This window comes from Microtus pennsylvanicus, chromosome 2, assembly GCF_037038515.1.
Source record: "Microtus pennsylvanicus isolate mMicPen1 chromosome 2, mMicPen1.hap1, whole genome shotgun sequence".
Classification (NCBI taxonomy): domain Eukaryota; kingdom Metazoa; phylum Chordata; class Mammalia; order Rodentia; family Cricetidae; genus Microtus; species Microtus pennsylvanicus.
In genome coordinates this window covers 109,796,254-109,811,613 of record NC_134580.1, presented here as the reverse complement: position 1 = coordinate 109,811,613, position 15,360 = coordinate 109,796,254, and the positions used below count along the sequence as shown (strand labels likewise).

At 50.1% G+C, this 15,360-nt stretch overlaps 1 protein-coding gene across 2 annotated transcripts in view; it reads right to left on the bottom strand.

Moving 5' to 3' along the window:
- Positions 1 to 54: 54 nt before the first annotated feature.
- The window catches only part of Smox (spermine oxidase), a 33,935-nt gene continuing 18,629 nt past the window's right edge, over positions 55 to 15,360 (bottom strand). The window contains exons 2-8 of one of the 2 annotated variants that reach the window (XM_075962235.1): positions 13,422 to 13,655; positions 9,084 to 9,310; positions 5,020 to 5,193; positions 4,117 to 4,876; positions 3,049 to 3,209; positions 887 to 976; positions 55 to 489 (exon numbers count right to left, since the gene is read on the bottom strand). In XM_075962235.1, the coding sequence (XP_075818350.1) occupies positions 352 to 489; positions 887 to 976; positions 3,049 to 3,209; positions 4,117 to 4,876; positions 5,020 to 5,193; positions 9,084 to 9,310; positions 13,422 to 13,629 (1,758 nt within the window). In that variant the 5' untranslated portion in view covers positions 13,630 to 13,655 and the 3' untranslated portion in view covers positions 55 to 351. The remainder of the gene's footprint in view (positions 490 to 886; positions 977 to 3,048; positions 3,210 to 4,116; positions 4,877 to 5,019; positions 5,194 to 9,083; positions 9,311 to 13,421; positions 13,656 to 15,360) is intronic. The other variant, XM_075962236.1, reaches the window with a different exon arrangement.

The window sequence follows — 15,360 nt, the reverse complement described above, 5'->3', positions numbered from 1 at the left end:
AAGATTAAACGAATGTGCACACAGAGGCTCTGAACCGAGGAGAGAGGCTGGGAACACAGGAAGGGTCACTTCTTTTATTATCCCAAAATGCAAAGTATTGAAGGCACTTGCAATAACATGGAGGGGGCGGGGAAAGGGAGGAGCAGGAAGCCAAATCCACCTGGTTATTACCCAGCCTGGAGAAAAAGAAAAGCTACAGGGCCAGGTCTGAAGCCGGCCCACTGTCCTCTACAAAAGATAAAATTTCATTCTAGAGACAATTAGGCAATTATGAGTACATGAGCAAGGGAAAGGACTAGCGGTCACGAGTTAGTGGTTCTTTAAGGAACACATTTGGCAGTGAGGACACCCTCAGGGCCCCTGCTGGAAGAGGTCTCGGTACATCTCGATGAGACGAGCGGCCTCGCGCTGGCCAGAGAGGAGAGCACCATGGGTGGTGGAGTAGAACTTGCGGTGCGTGGCCTCACCGGAGAACAGCACCTGCATGGGCTAAGTGGGAGGAAGTGGAGGTGAGGGTGCAGAAGCAGCAGAGGCAGTGGGCTCCCTGGCTGCCCTGGAACCCCTATTCTTACAAGGCAGACACGAGTAAGCACGATGCAGGTATTCTCCACAGGATGAAGACTCACCCACCCACCTTCCCAATCCTTCCCCATACACCCATGCCTCAGTTCCTTCTGTCCTAAGGCTGTGAGCAGTCCTAGCTGTACAGTCCCAAAGGCTCCATTTTCCTCTTAAGAATAGCCCTCCTAAGCCTTTATTTTCTTATCAGTCAAAACAGATTTATACCACCTACTTCTGAGGCCGGCTGTAAAGATTAAACTATGAGTGTAAGCACTTAGAATCTGGAAGAGTGTAAACAGCAAAGTCAGGTGGTGATTTAACAAACCTTCATGGAGCCCCTACTAGGGTCCAGGGACTGTTCTGGGCACTTGGATGAGAAAAGGTGACCAGGCTGCTGCTTTGTGGAGCTTCCATGCTGGTGGGGAAGCCAGACACGAAACCCAGTTACTAAACAGTGTCGTATGTGATGATAGGTGTTTGGTGGGGTGATAAAAGCCCAGAAAAGAGGTTCAATATCTGGGAGACCCCCACAAAGCCTCCTGGAGGACTGGACCTTGGCACGGCTTCTCAAAGGATGCTGGGTGAGTAAACAGGCGAAAGGGAAGTCAGCCAGAGGGAAAAGTCACCACACCGAAGACAGTGAGTTCTCTGGATTAGCCCAGGCTCAATCTCAAAAAAGCAGGTATCTCAGTGAGTCCAAGGACGGTTCAGCTTCTTGCACACCAAACTCAAATGCGAACTTCTCTAAGAATGCAGTGTTGAATCCTCCAAGTCTAGACCAAGAGCATGCAGCCCTAACGAGCTCCCAGGTGAGCTGTTCCCACCAATAAGGAGCTCGGGGAGGCTGTTAAATGGAAAGACGGATGGGCTGTGACCAAGCACAAGTTGCCCACTACCATGCTCACCCACTTTCTCTTCTCTCCTTAGTTAAGCTCTGGTTCTTCTGGTTAATGTTTCTTTGCTTACTTGTTTGTTTGTTTTGAGACATAGTCTCAAAACATATAGCCCGGTTGGCCTGAACTGCTACCTGCCTCTACCTCCTGGGTGCTGGGATTAAAGGCGTGCACCACCACTCCCAGCTCAAGTCCTAGTTCTTAACTGGTTCCAAAGTCATTCAAAACAAAAATGACGTGGCTCGGCCTCTGTGAGCAATGTGTAATCATGTAACTACATTCTAGTCAATAGGCTTCAGATGTACTGCTGTCTCAGCTCCAAGAAGTCCCCTTTCTGGTCCGTGGACTTTTCTTCCTGCTATCAGTCGAAGACATAAGAACCATTGTTCCTGCAGCCCTCTTACACCAAGGTGACTGACCACGGCAGCCAGGTGTTCACGATGTTTGGTCCTCCCTCTAGCCTATAGATTGTCCTTCAAATTCTGCTTTGCTTTGTTTCTGTCACAGCCAGAGGTCTCCTTTGTAGGACAATGCCCTCTCTGAGAACAGCTAGGCAGACACACCTTAGCTGACAGAAATTGCCATGGGTGACTCCAAAGAACTGCTTTAAATATAATTGCTGCACTTTAACATTTAATGTATGTGCACACTTAGTGGACAGAGTTTACCACTGGGAGCGCATCTCTCTCAGTGTTTGACAGTGCATGTATGCATGTGTGCATGCGCGTGCATGCACACCATCAGGTAGAATGGAAATCAGAACAACCTGCAAGAAACAATTCTCTCCTCCATCTTTTCCATGAGTCCTGGGACTGAACTCAAGTCAGTCACCAGGCTTGGCAGTGGACTCCCTTGCCCACCAAGCCATCTTTCTGGCCTCAGATTTATGATCTTCTTGGCGTAGAGTTGGCCCAATTTGGGGGAGGGCAGTATTCTTAATTTTTACTTTGCTTTAAGACAGGGTCTATGTTATCTCAGACTCGCCTTGACCTATGTAGCCAAGGATAGCTTCAAATCTCTGATCCTACCTCTCTACTTCTCCAGTGCTATAGAATTATGGGTATGCACCACTACGCAGGGTTTCCGAGGTGCCAGGGATAGTACCTAGGGCTTCAGACATGCCAGGCAAGTATTCTACCAGCTGAGCTACAGCCCCAATTTTGTCCTCTAAAACATAGTAAGGAAATATTGCACTGCTGTCAACAGACCGTTTGTGCTACATAACCCAATGTGGGAACCATTACGCACATGAGGCTGTTGAATTTAAAATGTAAGTATTACAACCAAGGAACCAAAACTTTAATTTATTAATTTAAATTCTACTTAATTAATTCAATCTAACTGTGGCTGAAGGCTTCTTGTCTAGCACAGCAAGCAACGATTTATGCTCAAAAAGTATTAATTTTCTATATGATTCTACTTTTTTCTTCCAGATGTTAAGTGTCTGATAACTCATTTTCTCTTTCACTATGGGAGTCACCCCCACCGCTCTGCACCATGGCACCCTCACACGACCCCAATCCTTCTCCCTGGGACTAGACACACGGAGAATACCCCTTACAAGGCCTGTCCTCACCATTCACAGCCCACTCACCGCTGTCTTGGAGCTCTCTGTGTAGGGTAGGGGCTTGGCCAACTTCTCCACATCTGCCCCACTGGAGCCCACCTGTGTGTATGAATAGGAACCTCGGAAGTATGGGTTGCTGCCCCAGGATGAGCGCAGGATACGTCGAGGTTTTGGTATATTGGGGTTCCCTGTTGGGAAGTCAGAAAAGCCAAGACAAGGGAGCATAAGAAATGACTGCATAAGGAAGGTACTCCAAGACAGACAATCTGCCTCCCTCCTGGGCTCCAGCCAGGAGTTCGGCATAAAAGATTGCGAAAAATGAGGGGGACCAGGCTCAAACTGTATTCCTAACTCATTACTTCCTGGTGACCCCCAGAAAACAAACACTACTTATCTCAAGGCCTTGGTTTTCCTACTTTAAAGTATTTGGGGGGTGGGGAGGTGCCTCAGTGGTATATCTCATGGTTAGCACTCATGAGGCCCTAGGATCGATTCCCAGCAGCATTTAGATCAATTTCAGATACTCATATTTTCCTTTCTTCCTAATATCACGGGCTCCTGGGAAGTTCTCCTGCAACAGCGGGCAGGAAATAAGCAACTAAAACAACCAAGACGCTGGGTATGACAGCATATGGCTGTGGATCCAGCACTCAGGAGGCCAAGACAAGATGACCTTGAAGTCAAAGCCCAGTCAGCTACCGCCCAATGACTACTTTGGGCTAGCCTGAGCTATACAATAGCCAGCCTGGGCATTACAAAAAAAGAAAAAGAAAAACCCTGTCTCAAAAAAAAAATCACTCTATCAGAGAAAAACAAATCTATCTCTGAACAAGATGGTATGCAACAGGAAGTAGCCATCCCATGGTGACGGCGACACACGGCCTTTTCACCATGAAGTCCTTAGTGGAAAGAGTCACCACTCTGAGTCATTCAAACTCCAAACTGGGAGTGACAGCAACCGAGGTGACAGCCTAAGCATGGATCCCAATAGGACAGCCCCTTCAGTACCACAATGCAGAAAGGGTGGACCTGCTATGGATCTAGGGGTTGAGAAAGCAGCCAGGCCCCAGGGAGCAGCATGGACACAGGACCCACCTGTGAACTGTCGCAACATCTCTGTGCAGATCTCAGCCACGGCCTCATCATCACACTTCTCCATGACGAGAGCCTCCTCCCCACAGATCCAGCCACTCAGCACGTGGCCGTAGCGCTCTGGTGGGTACAGGACATCGAAGCCACAGATCTTGCGGTACCACAGCTCAGGTGGGTAGGTGAGGGTACAACTCTCCGCCTCATCCTCCCACACAAACTGCAGGCTGTTGCACTCCGGGCCCCAGAAGGGCTCCTCGAATTCAAGGAAGATCTTGTCGGTGGTACCGATGCCCAGGCGGTGGATGGCAGCCACCTTCTCCGTGGGCAGACACGGCCTAAAGAAACTGGTGTACTGCCGCTTGAGCACGCCCAGTGAAACCGTCACAATCACGTGGTCCGCTGGGATCACCTCACAATCCTCGCACTCCACGACCACCGGCCACTGCTCATCCTCGTCCCACCTCCCCTGCTGGGGACTCTCTCCACTCTGGCCACCCTCCCCAGTGTCGTGATTGTGGTCACCCTCACCACAGGGCTGGATCTCAGGACCCCGGGGGCGAGCTGAAGCCTGGTCCCAGTGGATGCAGCGGACAGGTTTCCCCAGCTGGATGACATGTGGGGGGATTCCCTCAGCCAGCAGCTCCACAACTCGCATGAAGCCCGAGGGGATGATGTGATGGGCGCCAGGGATCTCCGTCCATTCTCCAAAGGCGCTCAGGGACACCTCATCTATGCTGTGGGAACTGCTCTCACAGCTTTCCACCTGCGGAAAGACCCAGAGAGAAGCCAGGTGATGGCAGGGCTGGGCCAGAGAGGGAGAGCTCTGAGCAGCACGGCCCTCTGGACCCAGGCTCCCCCAGAACTGGTCTTTATCACTCTGGCATCTAAACTCCGCAGCAAAGATACCTTCAGGTACTGCTGGATCATGGCGAGCTTCAGGCGCTTGGTGGCCTCTGTGTCGTCAGGGTCATCCCTGATGCGATTGCGCACCTTCTCCCGGGTGAACACCCCGACGCTGTTCTGACTCTCAGCATTGACTGGTTTACCATGCCGGAAGAACTCCTGGGTCAAGTTATAGACCTGCCAGAGAGAGTCCCGGAGACTGAGCACTCTGACCAACCTCCACAGCAAACAGGGCCCAACTAGAGAGCCACCTGCTCCCAGGTGTCCCTGGTGCAACTGTGGCTTCAGCATGAAACTGAGCAGCGCACCTGCCCCAGTCAGCCAGCTCCTCACCTCCAGACCTGTAAGAGAGGTGCAATGGACCCATGGCTTTCTTAGAACAAACTGTAAACATCTGGGACCTGTAGAACCTGGAAGAAGGAGCTGCCTCTTTGTGGGCTGTGTGCATGTCTGCAAGGGCCCCACATTCCCCTGGAGAATTTGGTCTGCACACCTTACCTTTTCCAAGAACCAAGTGTAGAAAACTCACCCCCTACAGATACCCCCCTGCTCAGATCTGTAAGAATCCCTTCATTTCGTCTGACGTACATGAAGTTAGAGGGAAGAGAGCAGCACAGAAGGGAGCATCTCCGGAGGCTCCAGCGATCCAAGAGACAGAAACCACCAGGCAGCCATTTCTCAGCCAAAACACCAACCCACTCCTTATCCACAGTGACCATCAGTCCCTTGAAGCAGGGTCCTTCTGCCTCCCCTACAAGCCTGTCCCATAATCCCCCATCTCCCACAAACACTGAACAAGTCTACTCCTAGACAGGCCCCAGCATTCACTCAGCATGCATGTATGGGCTCCACACCCAGATGTATTAAGGAAAAGGAAGTCCTCAGCCCTGCCCATACCCCAGCTGAGGAGACACTCCAAGGGGATTTCTACATAGCACTGATAACAAGGAACCCAGGAGTGCTAAGGTCAACCCAGGCAACCCCGACTCATTAGGAGACACAGCACTGGCCATGAGAGGTGAGAACACTACAGGCACAGGGATCTGCACACTCAAAGACGGAGGTGAGGCCATCAAGAGGCAACAAGGAGAAGAGTGTAAGAAATAAATGGCCTTGGAAAGGGAGGCAGGCACCAAGGAGGAGGGCAGCAGGATCCCCACCCTCTGCTGTCATTTCTGGGGCTATAGCAAATGCGAGCTTCTCAGCTGTGACCCCTCGTGGCCAGGATGACTAGTGGTTAGCTCCCTCCTTAAAGAGCATCTGGATTTGGCCAGAATGCATTCATGGGAGAGAGGTCTGCTCTGCACTGCAGCCCCAACACAAGCTGTGGGGCCACAGCAGGGTTCCTCCAACCAGCACTGTTCACGGGAGAAAGCCTCCACACGAGACAGGCCTGATGCCTCTGCAGCACAAATTACAGGGAAGAATATGGGTGAAACTGTCAACTCGTCCTGCCTACAATCACAAGACGCTAAATGGCCAGCAGTAGCTGGAGTCTCAGCAAACTCCTCCTGCACGATTACTACCAAGAACTTGAGCTGGGGACTCTCCTCCTCCTCCTCCCTCGGTTTTCCCCTAACAAATGAGCAACATGGTAATTAATATTCAGCTCATGGTCACCGGAGACCACAAAGTCCAGCTCAGAAGTAGCAAATGTCACCATCACTAACGAGGGATAGGTCTACCATGTGGGTACAGTATCCTCCCACACGTAAAAGGAGGGTACCAGACGGGGCAGGCCTTGGACCACTACACCAATACTTAAGTGCTTTTCATTGGGATTCCAATCCCTTAACACTGGGTAGTAGGTACAGCCATGTACATTTTACAGATGAGAAAACTGGGGATCTGAGAGGCCCTATACCTTAAGGGCTCAATATTCTACGTGTAAGGCTGGAGATATAGCTCAGTGGGAAAGCACTTGCCTATCACAGGCAAGACCCTGGGCTCGATCCCCAGCACTGAGAAAGGAAAAAAACAAAGACAGAGATGGCTCAGTGAGTAAAGAACTTCGGCATGAGGAGCCGAGTTCGAATCCCCAGCATGCGTCGATTCCTGAGAGGTCAGAGCCAGGCAGATCCTGGGGGTTCACCCGCCAGCTGTTCCAACTGAAACTGTGAATTTCACGTTCACTGAGAGACTCTGTCTCAAAATGCAAGGTAGAGAGCAATAGAGGAAGACACCCAACAACACTGACTCTGACCTACACGCACACACGTACACCATCTAAATGTACACACATGAATGGCCCTTCAGAGTCACTGTTGCTAGTAAAGCCACCCTCAGGCACAGTTTCACACGCTTTGTTCAGAAAGGTCGTCACCACAAACTAAAAGCCACACAAGGAAATCCTGACCTCTCCCTCTTTCTTCAGTCCCTAAGCAGCACGGCAGTTTAACAACCACTGTATCCATTTTATTTTCCACAGATGCCACTCTTGGTGTTCAGAAGTGAAACTGACCAACAGGAAGCAGAACAAGTCAGGACCACTGAGAGTCATTGTCAGAAGGTACCCACATAGCCAGGCATGGTGGCACACATCTGTAACTCCAGCACTTGGTATCCCCTTAGCCAGGCATGGTGGCACACATCTGTAACTCCAGTACTTGGTATCCATATAGCCAGGCATGGCTGTACACATCTGTAACTCCAGCACTTGGTATCCCCTTAGCCAGGCATGGTGGCACACATCTGTAACTCCAGCACTTGGTATCCCCTTAGCCAGGCATGGTGGCACACATCTGTAACTCCAGCACTTGGTATCCCCTTAGCCAGGCATGGTGGCACACATCTGTAACTCCAGTACTTGGTATCCCCTTAGCCAGGCATGGTGGCACACATCTGTAACTCCAGCACTTGGTATCCATATAGCCAGGCATGGCTGTACACATCTGTAACTCTAGTACCCAAAAGGTGGGGAAAAAAAGAATCAGGCCTCTAAGGCCAGCCTTGGCTATATAGCAAGTTTAAGGCCAGATTGAGCTGTATGGGATCTATTTTTTAAAAATTAAAAAATAAAAACATAAGTATTCATGCTTAAAGCACTTACAATAGCTAAGAAGAACCAGTGTGTAGACCAGCGAAGGCCACTTAGAAGCATCCAGGTTACTATCTGATCACTTTGTGAGTGAAAATGAACTACGGAGCTACACTCATGTCGCTGTTGGTGCACACACACAAGACAGAGCGTGCACATCCTCCATGGGCCAGGGGCTTCTACACTTGTTGGTGCACACACACAAGACACAGCGTGCACATCCTCCATGGGCCAGGGGCTTCTACACTTGTTGGTGCACACACACAAGACACAGCGTGCACATCCTCCATGGGCCAGGGGCCTCACATTCAATAAGTGCTCAGCAGCCATGTGCTGACCTGGACTGGGCCATGACATGACAATAAGAAAGTCAGACCTGTACTTTACCTCATTTGTCCAGGGCACCTTATAGCACTACTGGGAGATACTAAGAATACTTTTCTAAAGCATGGATGCGCCGATGCGGTGCAGTACTGCTACTTCTAATAATGGACTGCGATACTAACCAATGTAATAAGAATAATAAATACTCTGAGGATGGATTCTCAATATAGAAACCACTAGAAATTGAGAGTTTAATATCAGTTCCTGCATAGCCTCGCTAGCTACATTTCAACTACTCGAGAGCCACAAGTATAGAAACTAGCACACTGGAAAGTGCAGGTCCACACATTTCCATCCGTGCAAAGAGTTCTCCTGAACAATGCTGGCTACACACAACTTCAAAAATATTATTAGAATGCTAACTGATATACTAATAGATATGTTATTTGAATCAAAATAATAACCATCAGGGAATTGAGATCAATGCACAAAAATTAATTTTATTGCTAGATACGAGGAACAACTAAGATATGCTTTCAAAAAATGTTGAGTGTCCATAAAAAACCATAGTGTCAACCGTCACAACCAAACACCTAGCCAAGTCTAGCAGATGACATTTAAGGCCTTTTTGAGACAATCTATCTGCATCTTGCCTACCCCAGCACTTTTGTGTCATATCCCCAAACTGTCCTGGTGTTCCCTTTACCTCGTTGTATAAATCGCTGAATTCCTCAACCACGTCCTTGGGGATCCGGCGGCCACGGTTGGTAAGGTAGCAGGCCACGCCATTCTTGGAGTAGAGGCTGATGCGGCCCACGCTGCGTTCCCCATCTGTTGTCTCTTCCAAAAGGCCATTAGCTTCTGCTAGATGGTAGATAGGATTCCCATGGGACCCATGGATCCAGGTGGCTCCCAGTTCAAAGGTGGCGTGTCCTGGGTGACAATAACAGACCCTTAGAGGGGCAGAGGTTTCTCCAGAGAAGGACGTGAGGACTCCCACCCACAAATACTCAACAGACCAGGAAAGGACTTGGGAGCTTGCTCTGATGATCAGATAAAGCCTACATACAGAGGGCCATCACCTGACGTCAGATGAGGTGACCAGCAGGGAGCGGCCCTGCCCACAGTGACTCCTGGATGTGTCCACTGTCACCTCACGCCATCAGTCAGACATTTCTCCTTCTAGTCACCTCCCCAAACAATACTACACCCCAGATCCCTGATTCCTGCACATTCAAGAGAACTACTGTGGGTATCCACCAGTATTAGTCTAGCTCCTTAATACCCCATGGCTCTGAAGTCCGACCCCTTCTCTCAGACAGAAGATTCCCCCACTTCTAAAACTTCAAGACAGAAAAGAGAGGACAACTCCAATTCAGAGCATTTTCCCCAGGGGTGAAGAATACAAACCAGATCTCCAGAGAATGTTAAGCCCTGAAATCCTTTCACAGGGCGGAGAAGTGGGGAAGGCAGACCCTGAGATTCTGTTGAGGAGGGCTGAGGAGCAATCTGGATCCAAGATGTAAGAGCCCTAGGAATCCATCCTCCCTCCTCATCCCCAGTCAAACCAGCAGGTCTGAGATAGCTGCCTCGGTCCTGAGCCTCAGTTTCTTCTTCAGATGTTACAAAGTTCTGAAGCAGTTTTCCCTGCCTAGCTTCCAGAGAGGTTAGCATGGTCCTAAGAGCACAGAGAAACAACTGGTGGTATTTGCTTTTGCAGGCCAGGCTCAAAAATCCATATGGTCCATTTCCTGTCAACTTCACGGTAAGTTCTCCCACTCTTGTGTGCACACCCCTGACAAAATGACTGTGCACGCCCCCAACCGCCCCCCCCCCAGAGGCAGGGTCTGCAGCTTGAATTTGGGTTAAAATGTGACGTGCTCTGATTAGCAGAATGTGGCTGTAAAAAACCTGCAGCTTCAGGGGCCTCAAGACCCCTTCCTTAGTTAGCCTTTCTATTGCTGTCATATAACACTATGACTAAGAGTAACGGGGGGGGGGGGCGAGGATTTGTTTTAGCCTACAGCTCCACCTCTCAGCCCATCACTGAGGGAAGCCAGGACAGACACTCAAACTGGGCAGGAACCTGGATGCAGGAGTTGATGCAGAGGCCATGGAAGATACTGTTTCCTGGCTTGTTCCTCATGCTTGCTCAGCCTGCTTTCTTATAGAACCCAGGACCACTGGCTCACGGTGGCATCGCCTACAGTGAACTGGGCCCTTCCACATCAATCATCAACCAAGAAGATGCACCACAGGCCAATTTGGTGTGTTGGGGGGGAAGGGGTTAGTTTCAAAATTGAGGTTCCCTCTTCCAAAATGACTCCAGCTTGTGTCAAGTTGACACAAAAGTAGCCAGCACAGGGGCCTCGTGGCTTCTACCATCAACTTCTAAAATGATAACTATGGAAAAAACCACAGGCTCACCTTGCTAGGAACATAAGCCTAGAGCAAAGCCTATACCCCCTACCACACATGAGGATGAGGGCATCTTAGAGATCCTAACCAACTGACCCTGGACATGCAGGAATCAGGCAAAGCCCGAAAAAGACCCACCTACCTGAGTCCTGCCCCACTTCACCCCACAGATTGTTTTAAGCTGTTTCATCTGAGGTGGCTCGTTCTGATACAGTCTAAAGATGGCAGCACTGTCCCTCACCCCAAGAACTGGGCATGCGCTCCTTATCTGCATGCCTTCCCTTTCTTGGGATGTTTCTAATTAAACTATCAGTTACTAAAATTAGCCCTGTAACATGAATGTGCCTAAAACTAGAAAAAGCACAACCTCATGCTCCAGCTCACAAGATAAGGACAGTCTGTATCTCTGAAAGGAGCAGGCACGCACAGGCCCCCGGGTATAGGGTAAGCAGGCAGACTGAAGGCCACCAAAAGCTGAAAGTCTAGGACCTTGCAACAGAAGTGTCTGTTCTCGTTTGAGCTCCCAAAGGGAGCAGAGGAAGAAGAGGGAGATTATTGTTATCGCTATTATTAATAGTAAAGTTTGTTTTTAGACCATTCTGCACACGTACACAATGCAGTACCAACCACTCTCCCCTCCCCGACAAACTCCTCTCTAACATTCACGACTATTCATTTTGTTCTGTGACCCACCCGAACCAACCAAGACTCTCTTGTGTGACCATGGGTTCAGAGCTACTGTTGGAGCCTGGTGGGGTCGTAGTGGAAATGACTCATCACAGTAGGCTCCCTTTCCCAGAGAATTAACCGTCAGCAGTTCAGAGATAACAGGGGAAACACTGATCCCTCCCCCTGGCACAGTAGGAAGTTCCAAGCCACACAGAGACTGGGCAGGTCAGAAGCAAGGAGACACCTTTCCTGTCTTCTCTAGGTGGTCCTCAAATGTGAGCAGAGGTGGGGAGAGAATTCAGGCCAAGGTTTGACAGCAGCTGGGAGGACCAGAATAAGGGCTCTGCTGAGGATGTCTCTGTTACTCCGTCTCTACCACATCTGTACTTCCAAAGGGCACCAAGTGCCAGCCCATGCCCACTCACCTCATAGCATGTGGTGTCCTCCGAGTCTCTGGCTCTGGATCCCTGTTCTCACTGCTGACAGAGACATGGCCACTATGCCATGCTGAAGCATGTCAGTCTACACACTGGGCCCTGCGGCCTGCCTATCTGCATACAACACAGACACCCGGTACAGCAAGCTCTCCCCTCTCTCCTTCACATTCCTCATTCCATACCACCTGTGCCCTCCTTCTTCTCTGCCCAAAAAAATCCTCCCATCAAGTATTCTGCCACCCCAAGCCTTCTCTGAACAGACTCGGTTGTCAGTTGCCCCAGGGACTGGGCCACCTATCTCCCCATCTTCTGTTTGGATATCAGACTCTGAATACGCCCCAAGAATCGTAAGTGGGACTGCTCTTTCCTGAGGCTGCCAGCCAGCCAATCAACAGCGAGTAAAGCACTGGGGCTCGCTGGCTGCCCCAACTTTATGAGCACTTGGATGGCACTTTCGTTCTTAGTGCCAAGAGACAACCTAGTTTGTGCATGAAAAGGAGAAACAAAACCTCCTATGTGCCTTCCAGGAATGGCTCTAGGGGAAGATACTTACGTCCTCACTAGCTCTACAGGAAGGGAAAAGGCCCGAGGGTGTCTTTGATATTCGTGGATTCTCAGCCTGACCACCTATCTAAGCAAGCAAGCACATAGGCTCTGTGCAGCAAATACAGAATCCTCTAGAGGTGCAACTGCGGTGGCTCACGCCTGCTACTTCAGTACTCGGGAGTCAGAGAACTGGAGGATGAAACCCTGTCTCAAAACAGAAGGCAAAGCTAGGGAGACAACCCAGTTGGTAAGGTGCTTGCCATAAAAACATGATGGCCTCAGTTAGATCCCCCAAAATCCATGTCAAAAAAACCCAAGCAAGGTAGTGCACAGCCATAATTGGCCGAAGCGGGAGGACCCGTAGGGCTTGCTGGTCAGTCAGCCAGTCTAGCGGAATAACTGAGTTCCAGGTTCAGTGAGAAACTATCCCTGCTCTCTAGAACCCTGGCAAAGTCTCCCTACCCCAGGGGCACGTCTCTTATCTGGCTGCTTTCTCCAGGGTCCTCACTATTTACAACCTGGACTGAGACAATCCCAAGACCATGCATCACTCACAAGAAAGCCTAAATCCCTCTTCCACTGCACCAACCTTAGTTCCTGTTGCCTGGAATTCAGTCATGATACACTAATTCATACTAAATAAAAACATCATAAAAACTAATGATGTTTAATCAGAACTTACACAGCCTCCCCTCCTGTGACATTAGAAATGAGCCCCCACAGTCCTCAGATAGTTTGACTCTGAGTATGCCCTCTCCAACAAACACCGTCCACCCCAAGTGTTGCACCAAGACAGCATTCTCTAAAAATGGAATGTTGGTACAAGGGGCAAAAGAAGCTTCTGGAAAATACCCACATAGGTTGCATGATCAAACATTTATCCCAAGACCAAATTAGTAAGATTTCAGGCAGGACCAGGGTACTGGGGGACAAAAGATGGCCCAGAGAGGTGGCTAAACCCGAGTGACGCTTACCAAGTCTCACGCTCTGAACGCGGCCCCCAATGTGTCTGGAAGCCTCAAGCACAGTGACATCGGTGAAGCCCTGCTCGAGAAGTGCTCTAGCTGCGGCCAGGCCAGCCAGGCCAGCTCCGATCACCACCACACGAGGCTGTCCCCTTCTCCGCAGGCCGCGACTGAGAGGGTCATCCGCACTGTCGCCACTGGGTTCACAACTTTGCATACCGTCCGTGCTCACCTTCTAGGAGCCTGTGACAACAGGGAGCGGGTGGAAATCAGCTTACCCGACCCAAGGAACAGTCACAGCACAGCTGCCCCCCTCCAAGACCTGATCAGGAAGAGACACCTCCCAAAAATGCAAAAAGGAAGACAGGAAGGGGCAAAGAGAGAGGAGAGCCAGGCAAGGAGACATGGGTTAGGCCCTACCAACAGGCAAAAGGTAAATCCCATCAGCCCCACCCTCAAATCTCTTGAGCTCTGCCTGTCCCTATCCACACGTCCTAGAGAGGAGACTGAGAACAGAAGCTGAAAAAGGCCAAAGTCAGGAGACTGACCCTGATGTTAGTTCTGTTAGACTCAGCATGGCTGCTGTTGCGCCAACCCCAGGCTGCTCACACAGATATCAGGATACTCACACATATGAAGGATACTTGCACAGTCCCCTAATGCTCACACCAGCCCAGGACACTTGTACACATGGCACTGGGCTCTGTCCCCTTCTCACCTGGCTTTTCCCTAGTATTCTCTACCCCCTTACGCCTTTCTCCTCCTGGCCTTTCTGCCGGCTTTCCGAGTCTTGGTGAGGTGGCATTGTGGTGGGAAAGACAAAAGCTTCACCGCCCCACTCCTCCAGAAAGTGCTGGTGTCCAGCAAGCCTTGCTATTCTGGGACCTTTTCCCCATCCACCAGGCCCCACAGTCACCACAAAACAGCAATGAACCCAGGAAACAGTGAACTGTGATGACCCACGGCACCAGAGACCAGACATCAAATTGACAGTTATGCTCTGCCAGCTTACTTAAAGATGCCAGCCTTTGAGCAGCGGGTACTGCAGGGAAAGGAGGTGGCCCAAGCTGGAATACACTGCTCCTCTAGTCCCAGAATGAGCAGGATGGTTTGGAGGTATCTGAGGACCACCATGTAGGAGACACTCAGCTCATATGCCCATCCCTTGCATTCCCTGACTCAAGCAACTTAAAGAGTCCAGCTGTCTTGGCTAAGGTTTGCGTCACAGATGCTACAGAATTTAATGGTACCAAGACCCAGCAAAGAAATGAATGCAAGTGGATGAAAGCTACGACCAAGAAGCAAATAAAAACCTGTCACCCACACCCATAAAGCAGGCATGACCTTCCCCAGACACAGCAATCCACCTCTAAGAACCCACCAGGGACGCAGGGCACATCCCATCACACAGACAACGTCAAAGAAATTTATAGCGTTATCCTGCTGACCAAATCCAGAAACAGCCCAAAGGCGTGAGCTATGCAGTGTGTCATCCCACACAATACTCAGCAACTTCAGAACCAAGTTGCGGTGCCCTCGAAGGAAATGCGACTGAGCCAGAGGTCAGACACTCAGCAGCACCTACTGTACAGCCCCATCTATACGGAGTTCAGGGAGAGGCAAACACAGGGATTAAGGGAGGGGAGGGGAATGAGAAGGGCAGAAGTGAGTTTCCTGAGGTGGAACAGAGGAACGGGAGGAATGGGGGTCCACAGCATGTCAAGACATGCTGACTTCCCTCTGAGCTTTCCATTTTCCTTGGGACAGTGTTCTCTAACACTTGGAGGTTTAGCAAAGTAAGTGTGGTTTTGGGTTTTTTTTTTTCTGTTGTTCTTTTGCTCTGTTTTTCCTAAATATACTCAGGCTAAGAAGCTGTTTCTCCCCAACTCATTCATAAGATGCCTGAGCCTAGAAAGAAACTCCCTCCCCTGCTGCACCTCCAACCCGA